The sequence below is a fragment of the Elaeis guineensis genome, chromosome 3, assembly GCF_000442705.2.
Source record: "Elaeis guineensis isolate ETL-2024a chromosome 3, EG11, whole genome shotgun sequence".
Lineage (NCBI taxonomy): Eukaryota > Viridiplantae > Streptophyta > Magnoliopsida > Arecales > Arecaceae > Elaeis > Elaeis guineensis.
In genome coordinates, this window is record NC_025995.2 from 114,023,577 (window position 1) to 114,051,167 (window position 27,591).

General features: G+C 36.1%; 1 protein-coding gene and 1 pseudogene across 45 annotated transcripts; both read left to right on the plus strand.

Annotated features, from left to right (window-relative positions):
* Positions 1–839: 839 nt before the first annotated feature.
* On the plus strand, positions 840–9,481 carry LOC140856325 (uncharacterized; annotated as a pseudogene).
* Positions 9,482–10,027: 546 nt separating this feature from the next.
* LOC105040760 (uncharacterized) lies at positions 10,028–21,726 on the plus strand. 45 transcript variants are annotated; one of them, XR_012140089.1, is made up of 9 exons: positions 10,079–10,404; positions 11,178–11,301; positions 11,437–11,558; positions 12,008–12,084; positions 13,126–13,442; positions 19,354–19,417; positions 19,689–19,780; positions 21,211–21,248; positions 21,381–21,726. XR_012140089.1 is itself a non-coding variant. In XM_073254497.1 (8 exons), exons 5-8 carry the CDS (start codon positions 13,243–13,245, stop codon positions 21,429–21,431), a joined length of 333 nt encoding a protein of 110 aa, XP_073110598.1. In that variant the 5' UTR covers positions 10,039–10,404; positions 11,178–11,301; positions 11,437–11,558; positions 12,008–12,084; positions 13,126–13,242; the 3' UTR covers positions 21,432–21,726. The 45 variants fall into 45 exon arrangements, 10 of the variants coding, with proteins under 10 accessions (XP_073110604.1, XP_073110603.1, XP_073110602.1 ...); XM_073254497.1 differs by lacking the exon at positions 21,211–21,248 and having other exon boundaries at positions 10,039–10,404; positions 13,126–13,267; positions 19,668–19,780; positions 21,301–21,726; XM_073254506.1 differs by lacking the exon at positions 21,211–21,248 and having other exon boundaries at positions 10,039–10,404; positions 13,126–13,267; positions 21,301–21,726.
* Positions 21,727–27,591: the final 5,865 nt, after the last annotated feature.

The window sequence follows — 27,591 nt, forward strand, 5'->3', positions numbered from 1 at the left end:
TGAAAATAAGAGAAAATCATGCCAAAATCTTATGATTTTGGGATGATTTAATTATATGTGATAGATCTTTGGAAGATCTACACGATGACATCAAAATTATTAATTTTTGTTAATTATATATTTTTTAAATATTTTTAAATATTTATTTATTTAAAAATTAAAAAAAAATTTAAATTTTATGAAAAAATCAGAGTTTAGGATGATTCAAACTACTTAAATCTAATTTCTAATTTTTTTTCAAATATTTTAAATTAAAAAAATATTTTTTTAATTATTTAAATTTAAAAATTCAAGTATAAAATAAAAAATATATAAAAATAGTGTTATATTTTAGTTAATTTAAAAATATTATTTGAAGCATATAACATATTTATTTTAAATTTATAAGTTTTAAAATAATTATTAAAATTATTTTAAAATTATATATAATTATTTTGATTATCGTTAAACTATCGTTGTTTGTTATACTTGCATATATTTATAAGAAAAAAATTTAAAGCATGACGTTCGTTCACTTTAATTAATCAGCTATTTTATAGTATATATTTATTTATATAAAAATTATTAAAAAATAAAAAAAAATAAAAAATCAGTGTTAGTTTTGAAATTGAGAATAATGTTTAGAATGATTCAAAACAATTGAAATATTTGAATCTAACTTGAGATTTTTTTAAATTTTTTTTGTAAATATTTAAATAGTAAAAAATATTATCAAATAAAAAATATATGTAATTAGTGTTATATTACAGATAATTCGAAATAATTAGTATTTTGTTATATCTGCAGAAATGAGTAAGAAGAAAGATCAAGAGCGTGACATCGGTTAAGATCATGACGAGATGCTCTCGGCTCGGCATCATTGGAGATGTAAATGGTGCAATACAGAGTTCAAGGGAGGAGGAGTGACTAGGTTGAAGCAGCATCTAGCTGGTGGTTATCCTGATGTGTCGATATGTCGAAAATATCCGTAAGAGGTCCAACAATTGATGAAAAAGCACTTTACTGATTCGAAAGCAGCGAAGGAAAGGGCAAAGCAGAAAAAGATCAAAGTAGACCGTCGAGCTGCAGAGCCACCTTCTTATCACTCTAGAGAGTCAGAGGAGGCTTTTGCTCCAGATGATGAGGAGGCACAGATTGAGGCTGTCATTCATGCGAGCTTGGTGGATCAGTACCAGCAGAAAGAGATGGCCCGGTACAGAGACCGATTCGGACCATCATGCTACGAATCAGGATCTGGATCAGCGACTGGTAGGGGAGAATTCGAGTTTAGGAGGACTACCTTAGTTAGAGAGCCTGGTGGTAAAGGGAGCAGACGCAGCATGTCTTCTTTGTTGGGAGCTTTTGGCAGTAGGAGGAGGTCCTCCAGAGATATTCCAACAGGAGCCAGCATTCAGGATTTGGATCCACATGCTTTGTCCAGCAAGGATTCAAAGCAGTAGAGAATTGATAGTATGCTGAAAAAAGATAAGAAGAAGGATATGTGGCGAGCTATTGGATCATGGTTTCATTTCAGCCATATTCCAGCAAATGCAGCAGCCAATCCTTACTATCGATCTGCTATTTCAGCCATAGAGGCTGCCGGCCAGGGTGTAGATCCTCCAGGACCTAAGGACATCTATGGTCAGCTTCTTGACAGCAATAAGGAGGATCTGCAGAGATGGATTACTTTTTACAAAAATAAATGGCCTACATACGGTTTGACAGTGATGTGTGATGGTTGGACAGGTCCTACTAGGCGGAGCATCATTAATTTTTTGACATACTGTGATAGAAAAATATTTTTTTATAAATCAATCGATGCTTCAGATAAGATGCACGATGCCACATATATCCTTGGTCTGATGGAGGAGATGATTGATTCAGTGGGTGAGCAGCATGTCGTGCAGGTCATCACAGATAACGGACCACAATATAAGGCTGCCGGAGAGTTGCTGATGGAGCAGCGACCGCAGATATACTGGACCCCATGTGCTGCACATTGCATTGATCTTATATTGATGGATATCGAAAAGATTCGCAGGGTGCAGTAGGTAGTGGAGATTGCCCAGACCATTACTAGATTCATCTACAACCACACATGGGTTCTTTCATTGATGCGGACGTATACTGGGGGAGAGATCTTACAACCGGGTATCACACGGTTTGCTACCAACTACATAGCACTTGATAGTCTTCTTCAGAAGAAAACAGCCCTACGTCAGATGTTTGTCAGTGCCGAGTGGCAGGAGAGCAGATATGCGAGGGCCGGCACTGATGAAAGTCATGTGGAGAACTTGATGACGAGTCAGTCATTTTGGCAGCGGGCTGAGAAGATAGTGAAGGCTATCAAGCCTTTATATGAGGTGCTTCGCACCGTGGACAGTGAGAGATACCCCCAGATGGGCTTCCTATATTACATGATGGAGAGGACAAAGAAACAGATCAGTGATAATGATCCCAAGCATGCTCAAGAATTCATTAACATTATTGAGCACCGTTGGGACTATCAGATGGGCAGAGATTTGCATCTAGCTGGTAAGTTTGGATTCAAGAATATTTTAAAATATTTTTTCGAAGCATGAAAATAAAATTATGCTTAATCAGTCTTGAAATTTATCTACAGTTTATTACTTTAAACTGAGATTTCAGTATACTATTCCGGGGATAGATATGGATAGCGAGCTTCTTGCTGCTCTTCGCAATATCATATATAAGATGGTGTCCGATCCAGAAATCGTGTCGTTGTGTCTGCAAGAGGTATATTAGTTTAAAACAGATGTAATTATTCAACTAAATTCGATCTGATATATTTATAAATAATAAATATATTTTATTTCAGACGAAACAGTTTAGAGAGGGATCAGACAGTTTTGGAATCCCATCAGCTGTCGTAAGCAAAAAGCAGATGAATCCAAAAAAATTACATATCAATAATGAGCAATGTAGATTGATATGTAATTTTGCTTAATAATATCATCAAATTTGATATATAATTTTACTTGTAGCTGAATGGTGGATTCATTTTGGAATGTCAGCAGAAATTTGAGACATATGGCTGTCCGTATTCTTTCTTAGACGGTCTCTGCTAGTGGCTGTGAGCATAATTGATCCACTTTCGTCCTTATCCACAGCAAACAGAGAAATCATCTGACACAAAAATGTCTCAACGATCTTGTATATATTCACTACAATCTGAGGTTGAGGCTAAAATGTATTTAGGAGGAAGTTCAGTTGAAGTACACTGATCCGACGCTGGATGATTATGCCGACGAGGATGACGATCCGATCATCGGATGGCTTGCAGGTCAGCAGCAGGAGCCAGAGCTTGATAAGCCAGGATCCCCTCCACGACCAGTCAGTGTGGTGGCAAGGGAGATCAGGGTGGATCCAGGGCAATGGGCAGAAAAAAATATTCCACATAGGGTTCCAGCTGATCAGCCACAGTCTGAGGGGACACAAGGGACTCATTCATCACATGACTCGCTATCTGATATATCTTTCTAGAGATTCGAACGAGAGATGTATAGACGTTCCTCCCGGCAGCCAGCAAGAAGGTATCCATCCTCCCAATTACAGGAAACTCAGTCACAGAGGGGCACAAGGGGGGAAAGAAAAAGACAGTTGCACGTGCACCACTCTCGAGAGTACAGGAGCGATCTGATTCAGATACGGACATCAGGGAAAGTGATGATGATACTGGTAGTAGTAGCCATAGATCTGATGATCAGGGAGGAACTGGAGGACATGAGACCACCGTTTATGAGACACAGTCATATGGTGATATTCGATTCACTGGTGAGTCTCAGTTTATGTATGTCACACAGGATAGGGATCATGGTGGACGAGTCGGTAGAGATCGTGGGGAGCCGATTTCATATAGACGACGGGCTCCTAGAGGTCGTCCAGCACATGATGCAGCTGCGGACGATCTTGCACGTGGAGTAGGGTCCATGGATGTATCTGAATCATCCTCGTATTATGGATCCTATTATCCACAGCCACCTTATGATCCATATGCATATGGTGTATCCGAGGCATCATCTTCTAGTGGTTACTACCCTATGCAGCCTGGAGCAGCTCTAGGATCAGATTTTGCTACTGGCATATTTGGATGGGCTTCCTTACAACTGTACCATCATCTCGAAGATACTTCTTAGAGTCAGAATTTTAGCGAGAGATCTGAGATGTCTTACAATCCAGAGAGGATGCCTTATGGGATGATGAATATTCGAAAGTACGATGTAGCTTGGCTAGAGGATTGGACTGATGTCCCTTCAGACTATGTTGATGATCCAGATATCCACGAGCGTCACAGACACTCGACAAGAAATTAAATACAGAGTACATCTTAAGGTTCATATATCAGTTATTTGGCTTTGTACTTAAATATTTAGATACATTTTAATACATATTTTATATATTTTTTTTTTAGTTTTAAAATGATATAGTTGAAATATAATGTAAATAAATATATGTTTGAAATTTTGGATCAAGAATCTTTGTACTGCAATCTAACTCCAAATTGAACCCAAATATGTCAATAATATGCAATATAATGCCATATTGAGGTTGTATTTATCAATTATTAATTTTAAAAATTAAAAAAAAATAAAAAATCAAATAAAATTGTGTACCGATACCGGACCGATACGCCGGGATGTACCGTATGTCGGTACAGTATGGTACTGATACAGTACCATATCGGTCCGGCATCGACATGCCGATCGGTACTGGTACAGCGAATTTTGGAGAAAACTACTTAAAAAGTATGACAAGAGAAGGGGTTAGAATGAGTTATTTTGCTTCAAGGGTGGAAAGGACTAAATTCTCACGTCTCAGCTTTAAGGGCCGTTTTAATTTTCGAGAAATTGATTCAGAACCGTTGGTACAATCAGGTGAGGCATGTTGTATAGGTGAGATTTCACATCAAATTCAAGTTAGTCTCCAATCTATAGCAGATACTCATTAACCATGTACGCAGAAACTTGTCTAAACAAGCTTGAAACTGACTCTTGGAAAAGGATAAAAAGATTACCTTCTTAAGATAGTAAGGTTTTTGTATCGTTCGATAGCTAGACCATGACAAGGCTTCAAATTTTTATTCCTTTATGTTAGCACAAAAGAGGAGCGGCTGCAGCAGCATTTGAGAGAGAAATCATTTGATTTATTTAATTTTTACTTTCTCTCTCTTTCCTCTCCTGCTAGTATTATAGAAAGAAGCTTTTGTAGTCCCACCCTATAAGCTTTCTAACTGGACCCTATTGATGAAAAAAGACAACAAAATGTGGCCAGACACGTTTACATTGAAAACCATGTTTTTTTTTTTTTTTGCAAATAATAAATGGTAAGTGTTTGAAATTCAAATTTTGATTCAAGTGAAGTTATCGTCAATTACCTAAATCCTAAGAACATTATTGATTAGATTGATATCCAAATCATCCACATAAGATATTCATTAGAGTAAACCAGTCTAGGAAGATCATTATGTTTCGGCCAAATTGCTTGGGGTTGGGTTCTAGTTTCCTGCAATCAGGTTGAGCCTGGGTTTGAAATTGATGGGTTAAAGCGGGGATTAAATAGTTTAATCTCAGTAATTATAAATAATTTTTAAGAAAAAAATAAAATTATTTGAAATATCCACATAAACTCATTCGGAAGGGGCTTAGTTTTCTTTTCTGGTGTCCCTTCTCCGTAGAGCCATCAAAACGGACCTTGGCCCATGGGCTGGCCCGTTTAGGCCCTTAAAATAGTAGGACTGGGCCAGTGTTTTAGCAGCCCGTTTAACAAAAGGGCTTTTTAGCCCGACCCGTGAAGGGCTAGCCCGTCTAGCCCGCAGGCCAGTCCGTTTTTTTAAAAATAATTATTTTAAAATAACTTAACCACTTAAAGTAATCAGTAAATAACTAATTATTTCTAAAATATATTTTTTCTCATTTCTATGCCTCATTAGTCATTACTTCCATCGTTAATGTCTAATAACTCAAATCATTTTTTCTAAGCCTTAGTCCCTGTTCATCTTCCCACTACCCATCTGATCATTATTACTCTCTCCTTTCTTCAAATATCCATGGTGGTTCTATATTTCTGCTTCTTTAAGCCCTCAAAGGTATGTCTTATTATCTTGTCAATCTTTTTTTTTTTTAATTTATTGATATTTATAATGATTTCATGGAATGAAGTCATGCGAAGGATGCGATTTTTTTTCGATTTTCATGTTTTTTCTGGACCATCATAGATGCACACATAAATCACAGGAAGGATGTAATTTTTTTTTTCTGTCTTTATATTTTTTTTGGACTCACTATGGATGTACATACGAATCACAGGAAGAATGCGGTTTTTTTTTTTCTATCTTCATGTTTTTTTCGGATTCATCGTGGATGCACACACGAATGCGGACACTGGAGGAAAGGGAGGATGCGGATGCAAAAAAAAAAAAAAAAAGAGCAGGGGAGAGAGAGAAGGACGCGGATGCTAGGGGAGAGGGAGGACAAGACACGGGGGAGAGACTATTTTGTTACCAGAACTTTTTGCTTCCCATCTGTCTCTTTTTTTAGTTCCATTACTAAACAAACAAATAGATATAGCATCAAATCTAATGGAATGACCCACCGTTGCCTCTCACCCACAGTGCCACCCACCCATCGCTGTCAAAGTTTAAATTTTATTGCTAGCTCTTTCTGATTTTCGAAGAGAGGAGCATACGGATGCATCGTGGTTGGCTCCTAAGGACACATCTGGATATGGAATACAGTGGGAAGCAAAAAGAAATTGATGGATTATGTTCCTTTTATTTTTTATTTCATGATTGATAAGAATCTGACAGAAGAAATTATAAAACTAGATGTAAGATTTCACTTTTTATTCTTGCCATGGAGCTTATTATCTTAATGTTTCTTCACGACTACTTCATACCTTTTCTACCAACTCAGAGAGGGAGTCAATACTTGTTTTACAAATTATAATATCCCTATGCTGATGATACTATCTTATTTCAAGTTGCTCTTATATACATTCACTATCTACTATTTTACCATACTCAGTACTATCTCCAAGCTACATGTTTTTATTTTTTCTTGATTTATTCAAAAATAAACATGCTAAAATATTGATGGGTTATTCATTGGATGATTGATTATATGATACTTTAATTTGATTTTGCAGTATGGATTCTGGAAATATTGATCATAGCAAAAATATTGATGATGATGAATTAGAAATGTTGGATGCACCTAAAATTCCTCCTAGTCAACAAGAAGGCACAAATAATAATTTTAAGAAGAAATCAAGTAAAAGAGCTAGATCTACCAGCTCACAGGTATAGAATTGTTTCACTAAAATAGGTGTGAAAAATGGTAAAGAAAAGGCAACATGTAATGGGTGTGAAAAAGAGTTTGTTGCGGGTGGTGCTAATGGGATTTCTCATCTATCTCGTTACATGTCGAGTTGTAAGCTTCTACCTAAATTTTTTGATGTGGGTGAGATGATATTAGATCATACTGAAAAGTTAAAATCTAGAAAACTTGATCATAAGCGTATACGTGAAGTCATATCTATGGCTATCATTGAGAATGATCTTCTATTTTCATTTTGTTGAATATAAACGGATTAGAGAACTTTACTCTTTACTTAATCCAGATGCAAAACATTATAGTAGAAATACTGCTGTGTCTGATGTGATGAAATTTTATATGGCTCAGAAGGAGAAATTGAAACAAAGTCATGCATAAGAGTTCTAGTAGAATATATTTGACCTCTGATTGTTGGACTGCTTATACTAGTGAGGGGTATATTTGTTTGACTGCACATTTTGTGGATGAAAATTGAAAGCTAAATAGTAAAATTTTATCTTTTTGTAAAATGGAGCCTCCACACTCTGGGGTTGAATTGGTAAGAAAGGTATTTGATTGTTTGAAAGATTGAAAAATAGATAAAAAAATATTCTCTCTTACTTTGGACAATGCCCCTGCTAATGATAATATGCAAGATACTTTGAACGAACAACTTGCTTTGCAAAATAGCTTGCTATGTGATGGTCAATTCTTTCATGTGAGATGTTGTGCACATATCTTAAATCTTATAGTTCAAGAGGGTTTGAAAGTGACTAGTGTGGCTTTGCACAAAATTAGAGAGAGCATCAAATATGTAAAGGCATCGGAGGCAAAGAAAATATATTTTCAAGAATGTGTTCAATAAGTTGGTAGTATTGATACTTCAGTTGGTTTGCGTCTGGATGTGTCTACTAAATGAAATTCTACTTATACTATGCTTGAAAGTGCAATTAAGTATCGACGTGCTTTTGCTAGTCTTCAATTGAATGATAGAAATTTTAAGTTTTATTCATCAAATGAAGAGTGGAGAAGAGGAGAAAAAATATTTTAGTTCTTGTGCCCATTCTATGTGATGACCAACTTAGTTTCCGGCTCATCTTACCCAACCTCAAACTTATATTTTATGGAAGTTTGAAAAATTGAGTGTTTATTGAAAGATAATGTGAATAGTAAAGATCCAAATATTAAAGACGTGGCTATTAAGATGAAAGAAAAGTTTGATAAGTATTGAAGTGATTACAGTATTGTTCTTGCACTTGGGGCTATTTTTGATCCACGCATGAAGTTTGATTTGCTAAATTTTTGTTACTCACAACTTGAGCTCACTACTTGCCAAGAGAAGTTACAAACCATCAAATGTAAGTTGTATATGCTTTTTGAGGAATATAAAAAAGATAAATCCTCTAGTGATCCAAGTGCATCAAGTGATTCCCAGATTCATTCTTCTAGTCTACAATCTACATATGTGCTCGTTGGAGGAGGACAAGATGAGGAAATACAATTAGAAGGCTTGGATGCATTTGATGTAAGTTGAATATATTTGATATTCTTTTTAAAAAATTCAATTGCATGATAATTTTTTTTAATTGTTCCTTTGATTAATAATTCTTTGTTGCCAATATGTTTGAAATGATGCAGGAGTATGTAACATATGTGAGCCAAAACAATTCTACAATTGAAAAGTCACAATTGGATCTATACTTGGAGGAGCTAAAACTTGAACCTAAATATTTTTCAAAATTGAATGTGCTGCAATATTGGAAAGATAATAAACATCGGTTTCCTAATCTATCAAGAATGGCCTGTGATATACTAAGCATACCAATCGCTACAGTGGCTAGCGAATCAGCTTTTAGCATTGGTACTCGTGTTTTAAATAAATATAAATGCTGCCTCCTTGATGATCATGTGCAAGCTCTCATTTGCACCCGCAATTGATTACATGGCTTTATTCATGATGGTAATATCTTTTTTTATAATTTAAGATAAGAATTTGAATTTAGTTGGATGCAAAATAGATTTTTTCTAACTATTTATTGATCTTTGTTATTTTTTACTTGTGGATTGCAGATGAAGATGATGATTCAACTATAAAAGTTGATGCAAATTTGTCAAAACAAGATTGTCAAGTTTCTAATGTTATAATTGATGAAGATGAGGATGATTATTGATGAATGAAATGTTGGCAAAAATTTTAAGAATATGGACTGAATTTCAATAGTTGGACTCAATGTTATTTGAACAATATTTATTACTTCTTGGTTTGTTTGATTTTGTGGAGTTTAATTAGTCTGTGGTGTTTTTTCTTATGGAGAATGGAGATTATGATATTATTACAAAAATTTTTGAGTTTTTTCATGTTTACTTTTGGTGTTTTAAAATTTGATGTAGGGATTGATTTTATTTATTTATTTGATGAAGTATTATATTTGAGAGTTCTTTAATTTATTATAATTTTTTAATTTTTATAATTTTTATAATTATTTTAATTTTTTTGATGAGCTATAAGGATCGGTCCGTTTAGGCCCTTCATTTATAAGGGCCAGGACTGGACCGCTTATTTGATAGTCCGTTTATCAAAAAATTTTTTTTGGCCCAATCTTATTGGGCTCGATTTGTGAAGGGCCGGCCCTCCACTGGTTGGCCGGTCCGTTTTGGTGGCTCTACTTCTTCGCAGCAAATTTTAATTGGTTTTACTGAATAAAATCAGGTATTTCGAATTACACGGAGACTGAAAATCCGGGCCCGACGTCCGAAACTTGAACCCGCCATCAGTATGTCGGCAATTGGCTGGCCGACTTAACCCTATGTGTATATAGACAACTCCGGTTCTCCAATCTCTTGGCTGTTCTTGCTCTCACGAAATATACGGGTCATTCTTCTCCTCCCTCCCTCCCTCCTCCGTGTGATGTTCTCCGATCTTTAATCCTTTCGATCCTTTCTTTTCTGTCTGTTCGCTCTTCTTCTCCATGGTTTCTTTTCCTTCGATCAAAACCCTCAAAAACGCAGCGCTCGAAGGATTCTTGAATCAAGGTGGGGGAGGCGGCGGCAGAGGCTTGTTGGTGTACGACTGTGGACCACCAAGGTACCAAAGGTTCGGAATCCTCGATACCCTCATGAAGAATTTTTTTCTCTCTCTATTTTTTTTTTCTTGAGATCTTTCTTGGGCTTTTTCGATTTTTTTGGTATTTAGTGCATCTGCTACCCTCTTCAAGAACCGAGTTTTTCTTGGAGTTCTTTTTGAAATCTTTTTTGCGATGGAGTTAGGGCATTTTGATTTCTTTTCGCGTTCAGTGAATTGGGTTCTTGGAGTTCTCTTGAAATTTTTGCTGCCATAGAACTATATATATATATATATATATGTTCAGTGCTTCTGTTAGTGCGTAGTCTTATGTAATGCCACCCGGTTAATACCTTTTTCCCCTTTTTTCGTGCATGTTCTTCAAGATTTCTTGTACTTGCTGATTAGGATTTGGAGTTTTTGCTTAGTGTCTTTCTTTCGTTCTTTTTTAATTTTGTTTTATCGGCATTCCTAGTCCTGTTATTGGTATTAACTATTTAAATATCTTATCAAGAATGTATTTTGGGGGTTTGAGTTCTCTAGAGGAGTCCATCCTGCAATTGTTTTAGAAAGTTTCGAATTATCTTTTAATAATAATTTAAACAATTCGATTCATTCATTCATGTATCTTGAATATCAGTTCACAAATCGGGAATGTTACTTATTCGATGTAACTTTGGATTCTTACTGCCATTAAAAAAAAAGGGAGAAGCCTTCAAGTTATATTTGTGAGATGGTTTCAGATGTGGGAAATATAACTTTAAACACTACTCTGGTGAACTTCATATTCATTTATTTTTCCCCAGTATCTTGAAGGTGTAGGGCTAAAGGTGGTCAAGTTTATATCTTTCGCCCAGCCAGTATGATTGGCTGATAAGGTGATTATTTCTACTATGTTTCTGACCCACTACCTGTTTGGTGTAATTCAAGGTATTAGCTTGCAGAACTTCTAAGCTTTCTAACTTCTAGTACCTGAAGAAAGAATCTCTTGGCTTCTGGTTGTGGGAGGTGATATATTGCTGAAATCTTTTCCTTTTCTTTTTCTTTTTTTTTTTTTTGGTATAGGCAGGTGATCGCACCACTCTGGTGTGGATACAACCCATAAGGTTAGAAAGCAAAAAATCCTGCAAGGCTTGAGGGCACGTCTCACCTAGTCGTCAGATCCAGTCTCCGATATGCTCTGCAACGTAAGAAGCGATTCAGTCAGCCGCACTGTTCACCTCCCGAAAGATATATCGGGCCAACACCACGGCAAACTCTCAAAGGGAAATCTTTCCTTTGCCTTGAATAATGCATCACATTATATATATATATATATATATATATATATATATATATATATATATAAATGTGTATATATATATATATGTGTATATATATATATAAATGTGTATATATATATATATATGTGTATATATATATATATGTGTGTATATATATATATATATGTATATATATTTCAATTTCTCTAGTCCTGCATGTTATTTGCCCCTTTGACCATCAAATCTTAGTAGTTGAAATTAACATCAAAATTCTAGATTTAAGACATTAATAGGTAATTGATGTTATAGCATACCTTGATTTGCTGTATTCCATGGCAATTCTTTTTATACCATAAGGTATTGTTCTTTCACAGTCTGTTTCGTCACTAGGAGCCGAAGAGATGGGTACCAAACCTGGTGAAAGGTTTGTTTTCAAGATCAAACAGATCCGGTATGGTCTCTTCCATTTTCTGGCCATTGGCATTTTCTTTAGTTGAATATTGCTTGAAATTCAGCAGCATCTATGATGTATTATTGTTAGACTGTTCTAATGGACGCAAGGCTATTAGCTTTCTAGTTCACTTGGGTAGAGTTGATTAGGAATTTTCTCCTAATTTGCTTTTCTCTCTCCATGTGTTTTATTGCTGTGTGAGCAACATCATATTTCTAACTGATGGTTGGTGCTTTGGGAAAATGATCGTCTTCTGATCAACTATAGGTATTGGTTACAATTCAAATATTAATGCTTTCCTTTCTCATGTTATATTTAGTTGGTGAAATGAGAAGTGCATTATTCTGAATCTTTCTTAATTCTATCTATTAGTCATCTATAAAATTCATGGGCAAACAAGACTTATTCTAACTACCATGGTGGCTCGATGAGTTCTTCTTCACCCATACTTATAAGGGTCTGCACACTGTCAATGCCAACCTCTCTGTCCTTCTATGTAAAAATTGAGCAACATGCCCTTTGTATTTGTTGCTTATGTGGATGCATTTTTACTCACTGTAGCTCCTCATTTTCCTTAATTGTTGCAAGTCACCTTTATAAATGCATCATGTCTGACACCTTACATCAGTGTGTTGCTACATATTGTACTCATCATTTTACAATTTTTGGTGCTCATCTCTGTATTTGTCTCTTATTCATAGCATAACATTTGATTCCTACAACAATTTGGTTCTTACCATTGCACACAGTTTTTTTGCACAAATCTCAAAGGCATGAAGAGTGATATAACGCATGGGCATCTTGAATGTTGCTCTTTTATTTGCTAGATAAACTAAATAATGGTAGAAGTTTATCATGTTAGCAACACCATGATTTTGTAGATTTTCCTGTCCAAATGTCTCTTGATTTCACCTTTTCAAGCGTATAAACTACTGTTTTGTTTGGCATCACAAACTACTCCTTTCTTTTTCGTGGTTTTGGATGGTTTTGAGTAATTTGTTCATTAATCCTCTATCTGCTTTTTGTGTTGTCTTGTATTAGTGCCACAATGGTAAGATGAGGTTTATGAAAGATCTCTTTCAACAGACACGTTAACAGGCCTCGTGACAAAGGTATATATTTGTAAATTAACCTCATCAAAGATCTCTTTCAACAGACATGTTAGTCGGCCTCTGGACAAAAGGTATATATTGTAAGGTATCTTATTTAGTCCTTACCTGGTGCTGCATTCTAAAACTCATCTCTAAGCTAATTCCTGCAAGAATGTATCAGATCCAACTCTTCATGCCCGAGTTGCTTATAATCATTTCATCGGTAACAATTGAGGCAAAATCTATGTTGACCTCTTTCTGTTTTGGGTATTATCCTGATCTATTAAGAATCAAATAGCTGTTTTTTTTTTTTTGACTTATTTGCTTTTTTGACATTTGTAAGCTAATTTTCTTAGATGAATATGTATGGACTTGTTTGACTTGTTTGCTTTGTGGGCGCCTATTATATCTGACTTGTTCACCTTACTGGCATCTGCAAGCATTGGATGGCTTTTTTTTTTTTTTGCACTTGTTTGTTTTATTGGCATCTCTTTTTTTATTTTTTATTTTTTTATTTTTTTTTCCTTTTTTGGCATATGCAAGCTAATCTCCTGCTTGTTTGCTTCAGTTTTTAGTTTTACTTGTGCTGCTTTTTATGCATCATGTATGAGGTATTTTTTTTTGTAGAGTATATCAGAATCATTGCCATAGATCTGGGTTCTTTATAATCATTTCATCTGCAACAACCGTGGCAAAATCATGTCCTTCGTTTTATTATTTCTTTTTTTTTTTTAAAACTTGTTTAGTTGTCATCATCGGTCTGTTATATTGTTCTGTTTTAAGCACTAAGGCAGTTTGCTAGAGGCTTTTGGAACTTAAGGGCTTCTTTCCATGGACTGGCCTGCAAGCATGATCTGAAATACGTTTTGTCACAATTATTCAAGATTTTTTTTTTGTTTTGTTTTTCTTAGTTTTTCTATTATAAAAAGCACCGGTTGCTTAGTTATCATGGCAGATTGTGGTAGCACTTTAAATTACTGACCTTGCTAATCCTGATGGTTCAAAATGGTTATAAATGGTTTCTGGGACTCTAAGAATTGACCCAACCACATTTAATTATCAGCATATTCAGATGATAGTCTTTTAGAAACAATCTGATCAAAGATAAAGATCCAGAATCTGGGAAAAAATGCAAAACATTTTTAGAGTTCAAGTGAATGGGGATACCTAGTCAAGAAGTTAGGCCACCAAAAGGCTTCTTCTATTTCATTAATGCTTAACACATACATATAGTCACCTCTACTTTTCTTTGTACTGGTGGGATAGTTTCTAATAAGATGTAACCCAGTACCATGACATGTTTTCTTGGATTAATGGGTGTTAAGATGTTTTTTGAAACTTGTTGAGCAGATGTACAACGTGATGTTTGTGTGTATGCGTATATTTATTTTAGTAGACTGCCTTTAAAATATGCCATCCACGGTACGACCATTGTTCAAACATGATGACTGTGCATTGAAACCATTACAGAGAGTTGTAATGCCAAATTTAAACAAAAAGTTTTGTCCTATAACACTGATTATGAGCTGCTATAACATTTAAAACAGATTGATATGCCAATGCAACTATACAAATAGTAATTTGTATTGGAATGATGTAACTTGTATCAAGTAATTTTATCATAGATATGCTTTAGTGCTTATTGTAAATCAGCATCTGCAAAACCAGGTATTATTACTGTCATTATATTGTTCTAAATTGTGATAGCCATAACATGTTAGGGCCATTCTTATATGGTGTTGTCTATTAACGCACAATAGAGTTGGTCAAAAACTATTATAATAGCCTCCACAACCTTTCTTTTAGTTAAAACCATAGTATTATCTTTTGAGACAAAAGTAAATTGTCAGATCTGTCATCTGCATCTGCTTGTAGCATAGATACATGGAAATTCCTTTTTTTGGGGGTATATAGGGAGGTTCAGGACCTCAAATCTAAAAAAAGAATGATTGTAAAAATACATGAAAATAAAAGACAGTAAATGAAAAGATATAGAATGTAGAGTAGTAAAGTCTTCATCCCATCCATTCGCAGGCCGATCGACAGGTCGATTAGCCTCCCAAATGGCAAGTAAGTGTTTGGAAGAGCAAAATTCTTGCTTTGGGCTTGAAGATTAGCCATATGGGACCAACATAATTTAGTAGTATTAGCAAGCTATTGTGTACTTACACATTTACATAGTAGATCTTGGAGTTTTTGGGAAAATAGATCTAGATGAAGATGGATTAATAATGTGAGTTCACTATAGCGTATATGTAAATCACAACCACCTAACTGTGCCCCATGTGGTCTGCTTTAGGAATTCTTCTTAATCATGATTACTACAAGAGTGCACTTCTTGCTGCAATCTCTTCACTCTCTCCACTTTGCAGACTACAGGGATTATGAATTGCTCTCTGAAAAAGAGTATTTAATTTCTGTCAATTGATTTGATTGTAGGTGCAACAATGTACATGCATGGTTGCTGGTCCAGGTCCAGGTTGCTACATGGTTATGCTAGGAAAAAGGAAAAGAAGAATTATTATGCTCTATTATTCGGACTTAAGTATTCTAAGATGGTACAAGTGTCAAATTAGTCTTTTCCCTTCTGAGAAATTAAGGTTTTGGGACATAAGGCTACAACTTTTATCCTATTCCCACTTTATCTGCCGATAAGTAAGCTAACTAGATCAAATACTAATCTGGAAGCTTGTTTCATTTACATCTAAAAGGAAGTGTGATGGTAACATGTGGCAATCATGACAAAAATGACTACAGACTAGGAATTAATATGTCACAGTTATCAGGAAGACATTTTCTTGTATATTATTTTGTTTTTGGGGAAACACATATGGGAAACGGATTGATATGCTTTGCACAAAATGGTGACACAAGCAAGGAAATGAAATGAAAAAATAGGGAAATTTGCATAATACTCATTCAACTGGTTCAAGATTTGAGGGAGGAACCACTAAGAAATCATGCTGGACCAGGTCCTCTGCAGTTGCCGTATGGTCTCTGATGTGCTTCCATGAGTTTTCTGCATGTTCTATGTGGCCGTTTCCTATTTCCTGCATTTGGACCTTTGTCTAGTGCTCTCTTCTTCTTGTGTATCGTTCTGGATCTGTTATGTATAGATTGTGCTTGATACTGCTACTCCTGAAATAATTGATGTATGCAGGCAACTTATGTATGATCTACCATAACATTAATCTGCATATATCATGTAGCCAGTCTGTAACGCACAGCTTGATATTGTTCTACATGTTGCACTGTTGGATGATCTTCAAAACATGGAATCTTGGCATTGGATTGATGTAAGATTGCTGTAGACATTGATGATTGCCTTAGCATTTGCATTTTTGGGTGGTTGCTCAACTTCTTACATTGCTTTTTATTATCAGAAAGAGGAAAATAAGACAGCCTGTGGAAGATCCTGCTCCTAGTGAGATGCCTGCCATGCTTTCAGTTGATGTTATGGAGAATTTTAAGAGCTTTAACACCATATACAAAGTCAGGATCTTTCCAAAAAATTTCTGTCTGACCTGTTAGAAGAAATTTTGATTATTGCCGAACCACATGCTAAAGTTCCAAGTACAAGCTAATTATTTTTTAATTGTACAAGGGTAAAAGATACACCAGGGAAATTCATTACTCCGAAGAGCCTGTCTGATTATTTAGAAGCTGCTGTTGTTACTGTGCTGGCAATTCACGAGAAGTTACATTGCATCTCATAGAAAGCCATATTCATTAATCTATAAAAAGTTGTTTTGTTGCCACATTAGCATACCTGACCCCCCTTACATTGTTTCATAAGTTGCAAGAATTTTCTACTTAGATGCTGCACCATCTTTGCAGCTTGCATCCTGATTCTTTCGCACTTCTGGACTCAAACTCTCCTGTTTATTTTCGATATCCACATGTTTCTGTTATAACTTATTTAGGCTATCACATTTATTGAAATCGATGGTGTTTTTTGTTTTTCTTTTTCCGCCATTTTAGAACCTAGATATAGTTTTCGTTCCAGATGACTTCTATATTTTTCAAGCTTGATGGTTTTTTAAGCGCTTCCCCTTTTAAATATGTCAAGAATTGTTACTTTGACTAAGTGGTATAAAACTAAAGAACCTTCATATTATATACTGGTGATGGTCATCATACCTGCAAGAATAGACTATAGAAGTATTGGGAGAAATAGGCCTTAAGAAAATCATAACAAGCAGGTGCCATGCCACTTGTCATGCAATAATGACATTTAGCCAAGTGAAAGCCATATGGACTGCATTGGGGTAGCCATTAGCACAATGAAGACTCTCATCGTGGACACTAGGAATAGAGTAAAACATAAGGATTTATGAGAAAAATGAAAATAAACATGACAGGGTTACTTAGCTAGCAAGAGAAGAGGAGGGCATAGGCATGGGAAATGAATGAGAGGTGAGAGAAGAATGGGAAAGGGAGAAGGATTTGATGCAAGATAATAGATCAAAATCAACTAAAAGGCTTGTCATGATCCATGAGAAAGATCTTGGATAATTGTGAAATTCTTCGGCACTTAATATTTCCCGAGAGTTGTGAAGATGTTGATTGGTCCTCCTATGTAGCACTAATTTTTTATTTCCGTCCTAATGGAGGAGCAAAGCGATGAAGAGGCAGAAGGTGAAGAGGAGGAGAAAGTGATGACCCCACTAAACGAGTAGAGGAAAGGTCCCTGAGCCTCTCTGAACTGATGTGATCAAGCCTCCAGTGCCATAGCCTATTAGCTGTCTGTATCTCAAATGAAGAAGGTGCTAGGACGAATGCAGCCCTCATCACATCAGGAGTGGGGACGGAGCAAAAGTAGCCGCCCTACGGGCTTTCCCAATCTGCTTCCCTATCACTAGATCCTGAACAAACGCCCCTAAAAAAAACACAATGCATTTTTTTTTTATAAGTTTACCAACAGATAGTTGGTTCATCGAAAGTTGAGGAACAAAGAAAACAACATGAAAATGAAAAAAAAAAATTTCGCCTTCCTCTTCCAGTTTAGCTAGACTCCTTGTTGTAGCATAAATTTCTTATAAGCTTGTTGAGAAGTCCAAAGAAAGTCTTTCTACTGTACTAGAACTTGAGTGAATGTGATCTCTACCACTAGACATACATTTATACATGAAGCAAATAGTGTAATGCTTATTGCATTCACTTGGAGGAAGAATAACAAAGCTTTCACATCTAGAAGTGACCTGCAATTGGAGGATCAGAATGAAATCATTTGTAAGGTGATGACCTATAAAATACAAAGAAAGTTTTTTTAATCGATAATTTAAATCTTATGGGACAGGGCTGTCTTGATTTTCCCATTAAATGGGATGCATTGCCATCCTGCTGCCATCCCGACATTTGGGACAGAAGATGTCTCAAGACGTCCCTATCAGAACATTGGGACGCTAATAGGATGACCCTATCCTGACTCATAGGATGGTATCTCATCCTAGTATTCCATGAGATGTCCTGCTGGGACCTAAATATTTGCTTCTAATTGGACAAATAAAGGTGAAAAGAGCTTCAACCCAATATGTAGGCATAAGGATGGCCTTATGGAAGTTTTAAACAGCATATGTGCCACAACAGAGTAGTAGATCTTGTGTTATAATGTAAAGAAAGCCAATTAAATTTGTGTTATTTCTTTTTCATGTGCTTTCTATTAGTATCCATCAACTCTTGGTTTGATAGAATCTGCAATTTGTACCACTGCTTGTGAGCTTAATTGATAGACCATGCTAATCCTCTCATTGAAATGTGGCATAACTTCTGAGAGCCTCATGTATTCTTTGATGAAGCAGCTGCAACAATATCAGTCTTACTGTGTTCTGCACCCTGTTCCTTTCTTCCTTCAGAAATTTATGCAAGCTTATGGGATGCTTTATAAAGATACTTCTAGTACTTTCAAAACTCTGATGTACTAGCCTTTGGCTTACAGTTAAATGAGGTTTTTGTACACCAATCCGTTCTGACTGCTGATTAGTTTCTAAACTAGCAACCATTTCATGTTTTACATGGTTCTGTATGATATGGAATTTCTTGCAGAATTTGCTGTCGTCTATTGCCTATATCAATTTTAAAGTGAATGCTGTTTTTGGTAGCAGGGTCTGTGGTTCGAATAAAACTTGATGGTTTAAATATCTTTTGCATTAATATTCTCATTTATCTGTCTTTCCAGGAGATGTGGATGAGGTTTCGATTCAATTAGATGAATCTTTAGGTGTTAGATATGCTGCTGCTCGGTAAAAGAACTTGATGCTCTCATAAGTTCAGTAATTTGGAGTTTCTTCCTATTAGAATTTTCAACCTCCCTTGTTATTATTCTCAGATCGATCCAGTTTTGAGTGAAATAGTTGTGCAAATATTTTGAGCATGTGCGATGCATATGATTATTTATGGCTGCGATCTTAGAGATTTTTTCTATTAGTTATGTAACCTGATAAATATATTGTCACTTTTGGCTGGTGTATAACTCGCATTTCCCTCTCTCAGAGCAACAACTGCCATATGCAGGCGCAACGGTTGGTGGGATCATAAGTTGGCACCTAAGAATCACCAAGCTTCTTTTGGCCAAAGATTCCTCTTTAAATCTGCTCATTGCAAATGTTGAGTACCGATCTTCTAGAATTGTCAGTTTTTATCTGTCTTTTGTTTCTATTTTTTCAAAATCTGGATATTTGTGCATTAACTCTCAATCCAGAAATTATATATTACTAACAGTCTATACATATTTCTCCATATATAAGCATATGCATAATGCATTTTGGCTTATATGGCTCTGGTACCCAACTCTTTGGCATGCCTTGGTTTGCCTTGAAATACCTGTCAACACATCATGACATGGGTGTGGGATATGGGTATGGGTAGGGGTCTTACACATCATTTTTTTAAATAATATGGCAAGTAACATGCAAATATCCAAACTTGCTTCCATTTTTCAAATTTTTTAAATATTTTTTTTTATTTATTGTTAATTTAAAATAAAGTATTTTTAATCTAAAAAATTATATGATTTCTTTGTCAATATGTATCATTATATCTACAACATGAAATCATGCCAAAATATAAAATTTGGCATGATTTCACTTGATGCCAATTTTCTGCCTATTGGGTTTGGATTATGGGCTTAAAACTAGCAAAACTCTCCTCCCCTGATTTTTCCACACAAAGTCCACCCTTCCTTTCATGGGTTTTGAAGAAAAGAGAGGCGAAATGCATCGCATGGCTTTTTTCTCTTTATGGTCATCCGATGCCCCCATCCGAGTTGTACCAAGTGACGTCGGGTGGTTTCACTGGGTGTGGAGCAGGACAGGCTAGTTCGTACCGAGTGTCAAAACGATATGCCAAACCAACTCGATGTTGCACCAATTTGGTTTGGTATGAACCAACCTGAACCACTACAAACCGAGTGATTTTGGGACAGTTTGGCGGACTCTAGAGTAAACAATGGGGTTGACATGGGAAAAGAAAAGGCTTAGGGTTCTTGTTAGCGATTAGCATGTGCACCGGACGTAGTGCATTTTTAACTTGGGAAAAAATAGTCTAGCCTTTGACTGAATTGGCATATAAATTCATCCCCTATTAACTAAGTAAGTATTTTTGGTTTTTGGTCCCTGGTGTAGTGTTTTTCAAAAGAATGTATGACATAATAACCGAAAAGTTTAATTTGTGTACAAAAAGAAGGCTTGGTGGTCATGTGCAAAGACTCAATGTTAAATGCTAACCATATGAAGGTAAATTGTGAAAAGACAACAAATGCAAGATGTCCAGACGCATGCATCCAGCTTTTGGATCCTTCTACTAACCAAGTCATCATATCGCAAAATTTGGAGATTAGGCAAGTCAGCTCCTAGACCCACATCCGTACTCCATACCCACACCCAAACCCATGGAACATAGTTTAGTGTACTGCTGCGGTTGACCATCTCACAATATGGTGTGTGTTCGCTTCCATAGAGGAATTCTTTTTTTTTTTGGTCTCTCAGTTTATGTTTTGTCGTCATTTTTGATAAAGCTTACTGTGCTATGAATGTAGGTTTTTGATCAGAGGGAATAGAACAACTTTATTGTTAGGTTTGTGGTCTTTGTTCCTGTTCAGTTTGACTCATTGCTGCGTGTTTTTCAGTGTTTTTGTGGAAGAGATGTTCATCAGATATTCTTTTCAATACATATTCTGCTACTTGTAAGAATGTACCTGTGCTGCAGAAACAAATGGCATTCAGCTACCGGCGTAATTTTCCTAATCAAAAGTTTTGAGAAGCAGTGGAGATTCATGAAGATATATGCTGAAATAGCATAACCCTCGCAGAATTACTGGACTGTTTCACATGCATTGTGGTAATCTTGTCCTGACCTTTAATTTTCAGCCTTTATGTTTTATCTTTTTTCTTTTTAAAGTTATATACTCTTGGCCTTTCCTATAGCCACATGTATTGGGAACGTGGAGTCTTTTTTAATATCAAAAAACTAGAACATATAGGCGACACATATCTTAATCTTATCTGACGTTTAGTGGTGTGTGATATATATTGGATACAGATGTGGCACTCAATTTGACGGATTTGTGTATGCTAGGATGGAGGCTGACAAAACTGTTATAACGCATTATTATAATCCATGCTACATCTTTTAATAAAACCAAGGAAATCCTGACAGCATCGTCTGCCAGACTGAGACTTTTGGCCCCATCAATTAAATCTCTTCCTACCTTGTTGCATTTCCATTAGCATATTGCCTCAGAAATAGGCCATAATTACGTACCAAATGATTAGAATAAGGCTGACATCTCGATCAGTAAATTTGTTTGCGACCATCTCTAAGGCATAAATAATTAAAGAATTTCTTCTAGAGACTGTTTGGACACGTGCATCCCATTATCCCTCGGACAATGTTGCGCTGAAGAAAGTGAGGAAGGTGATGGGAATGCTGAAATTTCAGGGGTAAAAAGAAAGGTGATATACCCTTAAATCGATGATCTCAGCCTTCGTGGTCCCAAATCATGCAGTTTGCTTCTCTCCCTATTTCTATTCTCTTTAGTGGGTATATCTTGCGGCTATGGAGTGTAAGCCACAGCTGATCCGGTAGCGGTCCGTTCCTCGCTGAGGTGATGGTCTTGCTGACCAATCCAGGTTTATGATAGGTTTGTCGGAGCTACATGTTTTTGCAAATTATGTATCCTAGCCTATGTGAAATATTGCATGGTTAAATGCCACGTATATTTGTGTCTAGTTGTATGAATTGCAATTTGATAGCAGACTGCAAAGTCCCTACGTATTCTAATGTATCAATCTTTCAAAAGAATCTGATTACCTTCTGTCTTTTGAAAAGGACAGCCTAAGTTTATGATGGTATTTTATCTATGTATATAAAGAGCTTTTACGGCAGCTAAGCATGACTCTTTTTTCTTTAAATATGTACATGTTTAATATAATTGATTTGGCTGTAATTAGTGGTGGATTCAGAAATTTTATTTGTGTAGTCAATATAATAAAAGAAACGAAATAATCAGGAAAGAAAGAAAAAATAAAAAAATAATAATATTATTTTTAAAAATAATAAAATATATAAAAAAATAGATGGTATAATATTTTAAATATTTTTATAATAAAATATTATAAAATAGTATCATAATAAAATTTTAAATATTATTAAATATTCAAATTATAACATATAATCAAAAATTATTCTAACATATATATTTGATATGAGTGAAAGAAAGAGAAGACAGAAAAAATTAAAAGAATATTGTAAAAAAAGAATTTAAAAGAGACGAACCGAAAAGATAGATAAGAAGAACATATAATTTTTTATTATATTTAGATTAATTAGGATATAAAAAATAAATTAATATGGGGTTTAAATATAAAGGGTGGATGAATGGAGATTATGGGGTTAGGATAGGGCATTGAAAGACAAATAGAGAAGTAATGAATAAAGAGGGAGAATGAAAAAAAGGGAAGAGGTCAAAGTAGCATGAGAGAGGGAGAGAGAGGTGGGACAAATGAGAGAATATAGATCATAATTATATTTTTTATTTTTTAATGTGATCTTTTTAGAATATAAAAAATAAATTAATGTAGGGTTTAAATGTAAGAGATGGATAGATAGGATTGTGTTGGGATATTAAAAGATAAATAAAGAAGTAATTAGTAAAGAAAGAGAAAGAAGGAGAGAGAGGAAAAGAAGTCAAAGTGGTGTAGAAGAGGGAGAGAGGAAGAGATAGTTAGGACATATGAGTCACTAAGAGAGAGAATATAAGTTATAATTATTTTTTTAATATAATTTTTTTAAAAAAATTTTACATGAGATATAGGGTTAATTTATAAAATTAGTGGATCAATTTTGATTTTTTATTGTGGGATTAATTTTGACTTTTTTCACTAGCCAATATGATTTTGCTATTCATATATATATATATATATAAAAGGGATCAAAATTTTTCATGGAGTACATTGATCCTACATTTTTGTATATGGATCCGCCAGTGGCCGTAATAGGAGGAGTGTTGATCTTATTCCTGGAGTTCTATAATGATGCTTTTGGTTAGATATCTTTGGACCAATTTAATTAAGCTCTTTTCCTTTTTCAAGTGATCGGGAGGCCTTCAGAACTCGCATATGCTAGAAGAAGGCTGTCTCGTGTTGGAACTTTTTCTTTTTTTCTTTGTCGAATTTAATTTTCACCTTCTCTCAAATGCATTTTTTCCAAAAGAAAAGAGAAAAAGAACTCGTAACAGCTGCAGCAATTGTGCTTTGTCAGGCTTTGAATTATGAGCTCAAAATGAAAGGAAAAGACAAGATATGTAGATTTACTTTATGCAGTAATCTAAAAGGTCCTAATGGTGAGGGTTATTGTTGGTACTTCAGAAAAACTGAAAATTGCCTTTTTGGTACTTATTCAGTTCTAACATGGTAAAAACAATTTGCTCCCTCCCTCCAAATAGCTTTAGCTAAGTAATAAAGAATAAGTATTCAATGAATTATTCAAATATGATGATTAAAATTGTGCACGAGCCAAAGAGGACCTGATCTTTTTGAGTCATATAATGTCACTCATCATATGCAACTATTGATCCTACTAAATATATTGCTATAAGAATTTTATGAAGTAATAGAACTTATAAGAAGACGAAGTTATTGATGTTGTTGAAGATCTTTTCTGTCAGTCTGTCTAATCAGTCTATAATAACAATCTGCAATTATTTACGATCTACAATCAGAATAAAATCAAGCCGGATGTACTCTCGTTGTTATCGAGCAGCATTTTGATTTTCTAATTCCAATTCCAAAGATTTTCGATAGAAAAGATCTACAAGCTCTCGAATGAGTTGGAGATCAAGTCTGTAGGAGGTATATTTTTATAACGTATCTTATCCGTTAAAAACAGTATCTGAATCAATCTCAAAGACTAAAAGATGGACGGTATCCACAATGATTGTGTAAAGATTAACTTTATCAAAATAACAGTCAAATATATCCTTAATTTATTTGAGATTTATCTTTAGTCAGAATTCAAATGAATAAAACTAATCAAAATAAATTCTGATGCGTGTTAGTATGGGTCATATCTGGATGGGGTTTAATCAGATAAATTTCAACAGTTGCAAGAACCCTTCATTTCTTCACATGTAACACGTTGGAGCTTACGGAACTTTAGATTTTTTTAACAGGTGATGATGAACACCTAACATATTTGTAATGTTTGCAATGTTTGATAGATCTTGGGATCTTTCTGCTGGCATTTTGTCGTGCTTATTTGAGTTTTGGATTGGATGCTTAAGATATGGTTCAAAGATGTAGCAGGAGTGAACTGCGGAGCATCAACAGAGCAGGTCTTTCGTGGGTGGTTGGGTGGATTAATGGGGCGCTCTGTTTGTGCAAACTGTGGTCACTGATTTCACTGAAAGTATGAAATGAGCACCGACATAGCAAGCTAGTCAGAGCCCGCAGCTGCCATGGAAGTCGAGAGATAGCGAGGCCTAGCAAGCAACTAAGCAACGAGCAACCTAGAACAGCACCCAAGGAGCCCGGTCACCTCATTCTCACAGTAGGGATGCTGTATCATACGGACAGGACACAACCGGATTTTTAAGTAAAAACAATCCTGATGCTCACCTCGTTGAACGCGTACAAAGAGCCAATGAAGTAAACTATAACGGATCATTGTCTGAGAATAGCTGCAACTATTTTGCTTTCTAGGGATGGTGTGCGGGTGACGAGCGCATAGTTCTGTATATAAAATAAAATAAAATAAAATAAAATAAAAATATTATTTTGCTTTCTAATTTCTTTCCAGATTCTAACGATCATTATCAGTCTCGTGGCATTTAAACGTCTACACGAGATACTTCTACATACCTATTTCATAATCGGACAAAAATGAGATAAATAGTTAGTGTCAAGATTGTTGCTGCTGAAATTGATCGAGGTTGGAAGATGAACATCTAGTCCTCATACAGAGATGTTGGCACCGGAGTGATCTGAAAGATAAATCTCAAATTGAAAGTTGTAGTTCTGACGAGGATCCTTCGACGCTCCAGTCAGAAAAACAGAGAACAAAGGAGCCGCAACGAATTTTCTGATAGGGATTTGATAGGACTTACGTGAATCCTCGAGGCTCCGGTTGTTTATATAAAAGAATATTGGACAGCTGGATTGTTAGCTGTGAGATCGCACGATCCCGAGATTGCTAGACCATTGGATATGTCAAACTGAACGAGATAATTCAGCCCTTAATCGCTCATGTGAAATCAAGGGAGATGGTTACGCCAGATCCTATCTATTCGGGATGGACAGCTGTCGCGTACGTTGAAGAGATAAGTCGGCTGAGGTGATGAGGTAGCTCATACACAGGTTAGATCTCGTGGATGCCTCAGCTCAGTATGCAGACGGACTCCTCAGCTCATACGGCGGTCAGCGATTATGTTGATAATCCAAGAACTTGAAATGTCTTGTAATGTAGCGCTGATCCGAGGTGCTCACGGTAACCATCGTAACACTACTCTCCTACTCCTGATTCTGAAAATCAGACGAAAGGAGTACTCTAAAAGTACCTCGGATCCAATGCCACGCGCTTTTGCCTTCACGCTTGTCTTTTGCATTTAAAGCACGTGACATCAACCTAATGTGACTGACGCGAACGAACATAACTGATGGGACCACTCAGACGATGGTTCCTTCGAGGTTTTAATTACTTTATGGTAGTTTTTCATTTTCTTCCTCTTTTAAATTTGCACTTTAAAGGCACAGATAGCCACAGATCTTCTTTTGTGCTGATTATTTATCATGATTTTTTGGAGCAAAATGGATTCACAGTGCGTGAAGAGACTTGAGCAAATTCTGGCTCGTAGGAGGCAGATCGTGGTTCAGATTGCTGAAATGAAACCCGCGGTCGGAGAAGAAGAACAAGTTGCTTTTGCCGTTGAGCCACGGCCCTACCATTGGAAGCCATGATGCAGGATTCTCCGGAAGAAGTTTCGGTCGATGGGGTGCTGACGGAGACAGCATCAGAAATGAGCGTTGAGGGACGCTCTAAAAAAGATTCGACTAAGGTAGCACGGATGGAGAAGATGGTCGACAATCCGAAGAAGGATCTGACGACGACGATGGAGACTAGGGGATCTCTGGAGATGGAGACTCCTACTGGATACTCTCTTGCATCCATTTCTCATGCGGGATCCTCAGATCCGACCCCTAGTGCTCCATCCATAAGGGAGAGCCTCCAATCTGTAGTGGAGTACTTAAGAAACCCCATACTGCCAACCAAGAGGCTGTTCCTCAACGAACAAAGGGGGGAGAAGCGATTTGCCGATGCTTTAAGATCCTTTGTACATGTGGGCTAATGTTTAACGAGCCTTGTCAGTTCCAACCTCGATGTTTCGATGATGAAGAAAGAGGAGATCGACTTACTGAAGTACCGTTTAGAGTACCTAGAGATGAATAATACTGAGCTGGTCAAGAAGCTCAGCTTTATAAGGAGGCTCTTCAGGAGACTCAGGAGTCGATTCTCCATCGGAATGAAGAACTGCGGTAGATCGAAAGACAGATTAAGGCCTTTGAATGGCAGAATCCAAGGTCGATAGGAAGGTTAAAGATCTCGAAGGGTGGATTAGAATCCTCGAGAGACAGAAATCTGAGGCTGAGAGAGACTGTTGCTGGATCCGTGATGATCTGAAGTATCTGGGGAGGACACTTGAAGCGAAAAGAGATTCTCCTCATCTTGAAACTCACTCTCGAATAAGCCCCAGCGGTGATCTGTCCAAGAGGACCAGAATCTCCGAAGGGATGAGCCATGGAGAGAGAGCTCCTCAAGGAGACGGATGCTCTACTTCCAAAGAAGTTCAGGCCTCCCCAAAGCTGCTCTCGGGAGTCCAAGAGATCGGATCAGAGGTGGAGCATCTGAAGAAGAAGTTGGAAGA